This window comes from Magallana gigas, chromosome 5 (assembly GCF_963853765.1).
Source record: "Magallana gigas chromosome 5, xbMagGiga1.1, whole genome shotgun sequence".
NCBI classification, from domain to species: Eukaryota; Metazoa; Mollusca; class Bivalvia; order Ostreida; family Ostreidae; genus Magallana; species Magallana gigas.
Genome location: NC_088857.1, coordinates 56,056,097 through 56,065,311, shown reverse-complemented (window position 1 = coordinate 56,065,311; position 9,215 = coordinate 56,056,097). Strand labels below are relative to the sequence as shown.

Here is a 9,215-nt window from a genome sequence, read left to right as displayed (position 1 = left end):
AATAACATCGGGATCGAAATACTAAACCACACACGTGATTATCATGTGATGAAGTTTGCACACAACATGACGAAGTTACATATAGTAGTAATTTTCGCTGTTGTGGTTTTTGCCACATCTTTGGAAAAAAAATGCAATGTGCCTCCTGAATTTTGGTGTAGTTCAGAGGAGGTCGCAAGAGATTGTCAGGTAGAGTTTACAAATTTAATGAATGTTTAATGTAACAGTTATCACTGGACACTATATAGGGCCTATATAGCTGTCAAGGGTCCTTTAATTTCCTTAAACACTGTTAACTTAACTTAAATATAAGTGAAAAATGAGACACTTTGGATTCGATTTGTTTACGAATATACTGATACACATAACAGTTTTTCTTGGTATCACTATTTAAGAAATCTCATATAGCACCACAAAATTGTATTAATTCATAAATTATATTATATCATTGAAATTGAATACACATGTAAAAAGTTAACTCCTTTTAGCTGTTATGTTTTCACAACCTTTCTCTTCCTCTTTTGCATAGGTAATGGAGCAGTGTCATCGATATTATGAACCCAAGGCTAAAGCCGACAAAGTTCAGCTCACTCTGTATTTTGAATCATTGTGTCCGGACTGCAAGAACTTTTTTCGCTCCCAGCTGACCAAGACTTACACTGCCTTAAGTGACATAATTAACCTTACACTTGTACCTTACGGAAATGCAAGGGTATGTATCCCCAAGATAATTATGCACACAACAATAAATATACAGAAAATCAAAAGAAATCTTTTTTGGAATGATAGCCTTAGTCAAAATTAAAATAATAATGATAAAGTTAAAAAATTCATACAGAAATGCAAATGTGCATTGTGAACAAAACCACCAATCAATCAATAAGGAGTTACATTTAAAAAGGTCAAATTAATTCTTGTAGGAAGAAAAAGATGCTGCATCAGGAAAGTGGAAATACACTTGCCAACATGGAGAAGACGAATGTGTGGGGAACTTGATTGAGGTAATCCTTTAGTAGACAATTTGAAAGACTACCTATGTTAATATATTACTCTGAATGAATGTAAGCAGCTCATAAGGGAATCTTGTAAGTGAGAGAGAGTCATATATTAGAGAAACATTGGAAAGATGATTTGACATCTCTTTGTATCAAGTGAAGTGCAATGAAAATTTGATGCTCTATGGACAGTTGTGTCTTCTCTTTGCAGACGTGTGCTATTCACTTGTTGAAGAACATCTCTGTATATTTTCCTTTCATCAGCTGTATAGAACACGATCAATTTGGAACACCCCAATTCTCAGCCAAAAAGGTTAGAATGCATTCACCTACAACAAATTTATCCTTCTACATATACAAGATTTACAGATCTCAATACAGTAAAACTCAGTTATAGCGAAGTCCTAGGGACCAGTGGATATACTTTGTTATATTCGTAATTCGTTAAATCCGTATAATGAATTTGTAATAATAACTAAGCGAATTCTCTATATGCATGCATGTTTTCTTTTACAAGACTATAATTTTTGCTAAATGATGCTTTAAATAAAAATACATTACTTTAATATATATACTAATCGGATTTGGAATTGAAAATTTATATGAAAATAAATTCGTTCAAACTGTAATGTTATATGGAAGTGCAAACTTTTTAAACGGTAAAGAAATTCAATATAAAAATGTTAATTTTCGTTATTATTCACCTCTACTGGACTCGAAATCAATTTGCTATATCTGTAAATTCGTTGTATCCTAATTCCTTATAACCGAAAATTTTTGCAAAGATTTGTTAAGAATTTTACCGGGGACTCCAAAATACTTCACTACATCCCAGAATTCGCTATATCTGTGTTCGTACTAAACGAGTTTTACTGTAGTTGTTGTAGCTGATTTGGTTATGTCAACATCTTCTTTTTGGCTGACAGTGCGCCAAACAACAAGGAATAGACCTACAGCCAATCATGGACTGCTCCACCAGTTCCCTTGGCAACAGCCTGGAACACCAGATGGCGCTCAAAACAGAGGCCCTCAACCCACCACATAAATATGTCCCTTGGGTCACTCTCAATGGGGTGAGTTATATCTTGTCCATTAAGAGGGACCAATGGTTGTGTCCATTTTTAAACTGTATTGATCTCCTTTTGAAGAAGATCTCTATATAAAATATAGGAAAATAACCCAAATTTAAAAGACAGCATTGGTAATCTGCTTGATAAATTTCACATCTCAGAGAACTTTTTAATATTGTTTATATTTTCCATATCAATATCAAATTCTCCGAGATGTGAAATTTATCAAGCAGATTACCAATGTTGTCTTTTAAATTTGGGTATTTGCAAATCATAAGTCTCTATTCAAAGGTCACCTCTGTTAAGAGGTCACTTTGGGTGCCTCCCGCAGGTGACTGCTTAATACAAGTTTGACTGTATTTCCTTATCAATGTTTTAAGAAGAAATTTTAAGCTAAGAAGTGTTTGAACAAAAAATGTTACAGTTCTTTTGTTAGTAGCTCTATTTCATACAATTGTGAAAAGATAGAGGTGCATTATATACATGATTTTTGCAATATTTGATAAAATTTTGAAGGTACACACAGAGGAGATAGAGAAGAAAGCGGAGGCGGACTTAACGGCACTGATCTGTGATACTTACAAGGTGAGGGGCTTGATATAATTCTCAATCCATTACGATACTGATACATGTACAGTTTACCTGAATCTCTTGCTGGATGCTAAATTTTTGTGATATCTTTTCAAATACATGTATAAAGAAATGCATTCACAAAACATCCGTTTTCTAGTTGTGAATTTTTATTTGTAGGGATCTCCCAAACCTGCTGCCTGCAACAGAAAGACTGGCCTTCATCATTCATGGAGAGAATTCTGATAGCATCATAATGTACTAGCACCAAAATACTCTCGACATGTTTTATGATTCTCTGTCTGTGATATAGCAGAAATCTGTCAGATTCTGTATGGCTTCTTTTATTCTTCAATTAAATTCAAATTCAAATCATAAGAGAACATTGTGTATCCATTCTGTTTAAAGTTGTAAGTGTTCACATGTTATTAATATATGAAATGTTGTGTAGAAGTTTAAACCTGTTGTATTTGTACTTAATCATGTGATTTCATTGTGAAATCCTTTTCATTTCAATTTTTTATGATTCAAGAAATTCAATAAAATACCTTTAAGTTGTATTTTAATTTTCACGATTTTTTAAAACTTTTGTTTAAACAATGTATGCTGGTATGGAAACATTCTTCAAATACTTAGTGAACACAAAATCACATGCTGTACAGAAATAATTTACAAAATATCTCATCAGGAAAGTTTGAGTACCAGTGACATATTGGTAAGATTATTCAACTAAATAGAAATGAATACTGACGTCCAAAACAGGAGATTTAAAAACTGGAATTTTTTCCATATTCCACTAGAGACAAAGTATATCCAAAGTTTCTGTATTGTGAAGTTTGTATTCCAGATGGTTAAACAATGTGTCCTTTTCATTCAATGGTCTCTCATGTCTCTTTTTTTCTTTTGACCACTGTGCAGTTGTCAGAGTCCCAAGTTTGCGGTACTACTTGTTAGATTTGATAATCAGATTGTACATTTTAAAGCCTTGGTCATGTATATATCCTAATGTTGCATGGTCTCAGATTTTGGTGGTAATCAAAAAGTTTAACAATAGTAGATCCTTCAAAAGTCGTCAGATAAATTCTGCACTCTTCTTCATTGCAAATAAATGAACTACTTGGTTTTAAGTGGAGTACAAACTTCAAATTTGGACATACTTATGAACCCACCTGCATTGGAAGGTGAAGAAGAAGAAGCCTGCAAGATGTGAGGATTATGAGAGAGGGCAGATGCAGCTTCACATGGCGTCGTAATTTTATACATATCATGAATTCTGTTGAAGATTACGCCAAGCGATGGGCAAAATCTGAAAAAGAACTTGATACCTTGTCAGAGTGGGTTAAAAGCAGAAAGTGTATATTAAAATCTCGCATTAAACTACTGAGAGGTCATATGAAAACCATCTACCCTTCTGTTTTCAATAAAGCAGAAGTGAGAAAAGAACTAGACAGATTGCACGATCAGTATGTACTGGTCCCTGCTTATAGGACAAGTAACAACATTGTCTTTGTTTGTAAGGCACGTTATATTAATTGCATTTTCAAAGAACTAGGTTTTGATTCAACACATGTTTATCCTACTTACACCCATAGCAGCCTTTCCAAGCAGGAAATACTTTAAAATCATAAATCGGTTATGGATATCTTCAATATCCCCAATAAACAAAATGAATTTGATTTACCTTATTTGTACTGGATTCCAAAGCTTCACAAAAGTCTTTTACAAACAGAGATGTATAGCAGGTTCCAGTAAATGTTCTACCAAACCTCTCTCTTTACTCCTTACTAAAATTCTTACAGTAGTGAAGGAGAAACTTTAAGAGTACTGTACAACAATATACTCCAGGAGTGGTGTGAATCAGACGTGGACACTAAAAAACTCTGAAGAATTATTAGAAACTTCGAGGACAAAAAATCTTACCAAAATCAATATATAGCATCAAAACGTACGATTTTTCAACGCTTTATACAACCATTTCCCATGACAAATTAAAATCTAGGCTTTTTGATATAATCGACAATTGTTTCTTCAATAAAAATGGAAGTCGTAAAAATGCTTACCTTGTCATTGGAAATCTAAAAAAACTATTCTAATTGCACACACAAGTACTCTGAAGTTGACATTAAAAAGATGCTTGAGTTTCTGATAGACAACATCTATGTAGTTTTTGGAAATCAAGTCTTTCAACAATCTGTTGGAATTCCCATAGGTACCAATTGTGTCCGTTGTTAGCAGATCTATTTTTGTATTCTTATGAAGCAGAATTTTTTCAAAAATTTTTACTTGTACGTGAAAAAAATAAATCACCTCAACATTCAGGTATATCGACGACGTATTATCAATTAAAATTTGTTATATCCCAGTGAACTTGAAATAAAAGATACCACAGAGTCTGCGTCAATTATTTCATATTTGGATATTTTACTGGAAACGGAGAATGATGGTAACCTAACAACAAAACTTTATGATAAACGCGATGACTTCAATTTTTCTATAGTCAACTTTCCTTACTTATGTAGCAATTTACCTTCATCACCTGCATATATGATGTTTTTGTCTCTCAGTTGATTCGATACGCAAGTGCATGCTCTTCGTAGGAACAGTTTCTAAGGCGATGCAAGCTATTGACAAACAAGTTGATAAAACAGGACTATCAACAGTCTCGTATGAAGTCATCTTTTTGTAAGTTCTATGGTCGATACAACGACCTTGTCAGCAAATACAATCTTCCACTGGGTCGCATGCTGAATGACGTTTTTCATACTAATTGTTAGACCATTTATATTTAATCACCCAATTGTCTACGGACTTTTCCGGGTTTTTCCCCCGATTACGACAAAGAGCACACGGTGGGTATGACCGGTCAGCAGAGGATGCTCACTCCTCCTAGGCACCTGATCCTACCCATATCTACTAAGTATTTGAAGGTCCGTGTTGCTCTGGTTTGAATTAGTATTTCGTTTTATGGATTTTTGAGATGGTTATCGGTTTGTTATTGTCATTTTTTCATTCAAACCAACAGCTGCTACTAGCAAAAGTGAAACGTGAATTACTGAAACTTACAAGAAAAAACCACCACAAATCTGGGATTTAACACCTGTGCGCTAGCTCAAAAAGACAGATTTCCTGCTGAAACTAAGAAATCGCTTCTCAGCTTTCAAAAGAACTCTAAAATGAGAAGGATATTGGTACCAGATCAGGCACGATATTACATCTGCATTTGAAACACCAATAGGAGCAAGAAACAAAACACCAAAAATGGATCTCTTCAAAGACACTTATGGAAATAGGAAAAAGAAAACAACTCAAAAAAGCCAAAAACCAACAGCATAGCAGGTGAACAGAAACAAACAGATTTCGATGCCTTTAATAAAGCAAACAAAGAAGTCAAGAAAAATGTCGGGAGAGACAAAAGAAACTTTATAAGCAAGCTAGCCACAGAAGCAGAAGTAGCAATCAGACACAACAACATCAAAGCTCTTTATGACAGTATCAGGCTTCTTACTATAAAACTGCAGAAACTAGTTGACTTATTAAAAAAGAAATAATTGCCTTCATGGAAAGAGAACTTTCAAGTCACTGCTAACCAACAAGCACCAGAAGAAAAAACAAGGATACTGTTAACACTATTTCGACTTCAGTTGGGAGCGTCCTTCAATTACAGGAATCAAGAAAGTAATACCATTCTTGAAACAATAAACCAGCAAGGCTCAAGGACAAGGCAACATCCACACAAAAGATCTGGATTTTGCAGATGACATCATCCTGATAACCACCAGCAAATGCAGGAAAAAATGCTGAAGTAGACAATGAGACAGATTAGCGTATGAAACTGGATTTAGAATAAGCTCTAAGAAAATCAAGGTGCTCAGGGCAAAGACCTTACCATAAACTATAGCCTGAAAATTAGATAGGAAGACAGGATGTGTAACATATTTTACATACTTATGCATTGAGGTAGACAGTATTATCAAGAGGATCTGACATACATATTAAAACCAGAATGGGGAAAGCCAGAACCATCATGTTGGGAATTAAATTCAAAGATAATTTACCATATTTCTCTAATGATTACTTAACTGGAGAACTACCAAAATTACACAAGCTTTCATCAGTTTGACATCTGTTTTAGGTGAATTCTTAACACCATGAGAGGATACGAATGGAAAACTTATGGAAGAAAACAAACCAACACTCAATAGGGCTTGATATATGTAAAAGGATATGGCGATAGATTGTCGATATGGTAATGAGGCTTAAGGCTTCATAAAGCAGACACTCCAGGAGAACCTACAGAGGAAAAGATTAATGGGAAGCTACGCTAAAGGCTAAAGAGTACCTTGCATAAAAGTGTTCTGATGGAGATGGACAAGAGGGCGTACAAGTGGCATCAGCTTGAAAAAAAACCTGGGGGGAAATAGCTCAAACAGAACGAGGTGAATGATGATTCTACCGCAAATGCATTTTTAAAACCATAAACAGTTGTGAAATTCTTCTTTGCTGAAGGAGAGTTTTCTTCTTAAAGGGACATGGTCACAATTTTATTCAAAAGTTATTTTTCCGATTTAAATGTTTACAATATCTCAGTAAAGCGTTTTAATAGTCAACCAAAATTTGAGTGTCATTCGTTGAGTTATAATTAAGCGAGTTACAGAGCTTACAGTTCGTACCTATGTAAACAAAGATTATGTTTACTTTTTGAATTTTTATGTGAAATTCCAGTTTTAGACCTAAAATGAAGGTGTTAAACGTTAGAAACTGTTTATTTATGCTTAAAATGAATAAGTATATAGACTATTTAGCTGGAAAAAAATTTTTTTACTTGTGTATTGAACCTATGTAAACAAAAGCAGGACACGAGCCTTGTTTACATGAGAAAGAATTGTGAGCTCTGTATCTTGCTTATAGCTCTGTAACTGACTCTCAATTTTCCTTTGATCATTAGAAATGCAATACTTAAGAATTGTAAAAATAAAAACAGAAAAATAGAATTTGACCAAAATTCCTGACCATGCCCCTTTAAATGTTATCCCGCAATGTGCACAAAGAATGTTAATGTTGATATGTTTGTTAGTGATGCATTCTTTTAAGTAATCAAAGTACTGAAGTACTGACGGGTGTTGATTTTATCGATTGTCATTCATATTATTTTAAAATCAACGATATGTTATTTTGCATGGCAAGTAAATTCCTATAAGTAATTGAATTACGCACATTTTTATGATATGAATCCTACAGGAATTTCGTGAAAATCCAATATCAATCATGTTGTGTAATATTCAAAGAATTATTCCATCAAACTACGTATTAGTAATCGAAATAGTTATGAGAAATTGTATGGATCCAGGCAAAATTGAACTCTACTCTCGTTCAACCAGACTCTCAGCTGTATCCGTTAATCTCCGACAAACAAGAGAACTCTGGCGTAGGAATACATAAAATGTACGACTTCAAAAAATATCTAAATTGTTCGTACCATTTAAAATCGGACTACTTACAAGGTATCTACAACTGATTTTCCTTGAAGAACAATGCTTAAGAACTCATTACATCGAATTTATTGATTAGAACTAAATGTTGTCAGCGGTGTTGATTTGTGCTCAGGTCCAAACACTGTTTCACTTTCGGTTTGCCTGAGTAACTGCATAGGAGAGTTGATTAAAATCAACTCCCAATAATATCTCTTTTCGATTAATTTTTCTCACAAGTTTCAGTTGACTCTTTAGAACATTTGCAGCAGATTTTTTCCCGAGTCTTTCGTTGACAGAGAAAACAATTTGTGAAAACCATCTATTCTTCCATGCGTTCCGTCATGCCTTCGAAGATAGTATCCTTTTTAATTAATTTTTTTTATCACATTTAGTCAATAAGAGGCCCTTTATAAATGTTCTAATTTTAAGCGGTCAGTAAAAGCTTAAAAGTAGTTGCATATGTTGCGCCGCAAATTTCCCAAGATTGTTTTCTTTCAAAGCAGATCGAGTGAATCTTTACCAACAAATTTTCTGAGAGTTCTCACGAAATCTACAAAACCATATCCATGCATTGACATTTTCTTTGGCTCAATCAAACTTACAAAGGCCGAAAAACAGCAACTGACGGTGAACGCAAGCTCCCAAGCACATTGACTCGAATGCAGTAGGGTTCCATATTTTCCTTGTCGACTAGACTACAGTGAATAAAAAAGTTTTTATGTCTGAGAGCTTTAACAGTTATACGGACTCTTCAGAAACTCAGAGGTACCCCCAAAGTACTAGTATCTGTATTAAAGGGGCATGGTCACAATTTTGGTCAAAAATTATTTTTTTCGATTTTAATGTTTACTATGCTTTAGTAAGGCATTTTTTTTATAGGCAACCAAAATTTGAGTGTCATTTGATGAGTTATAAGCGAGTTACAGAGCTTACAATTCTTCGCTATGTAAACAAAGCGTTTGTTTACATTTCGAATGTTGAAGTGAAAATTCCAGTTTTAGACCTAAAATAAATGTGTAAATCGTTAGGAACTGTTTATTTGTGCTTTAAATGAATAATAAGATAGACAAACCAGCTTTAAACAGATTTTTTACTGGTATATTGAACCT

The 9,215-nt window shown here is 34.0% G+C and overlaps 1 protein-coding gene across 1 annotated transcript; it reads left to right on the top strand.

Annotated features, from left to right (window-relative positions):
- Positions 1-32: 32 nt before the first annotated feature.
- LOC105321322 (gamma-interferon-inducible lysosomal thiol reductase) lies at positions 33-3,195 on the top strand. Its single transcript, XM_011419589.3, has 7 exons — positions 33-189; positions 530-712; positions 921-1,001; positions 1,207-1,308; positions 1,922-2,068; positions 2,582-2,650; positions 2,816-3,195. Exons 1-7 carry the CDS (start codon positions 49-51, stop codon positions 2,879-2,881), a joined length of 789 nt encoding a protein of 262 aa, XP_011417891.3. The 5' UTR covers positions 33-48; the 3' UTR covers positions 2,882-3,195.
- Positions 3,196-9,215: the final 6,020 nt, after the last annotated feature.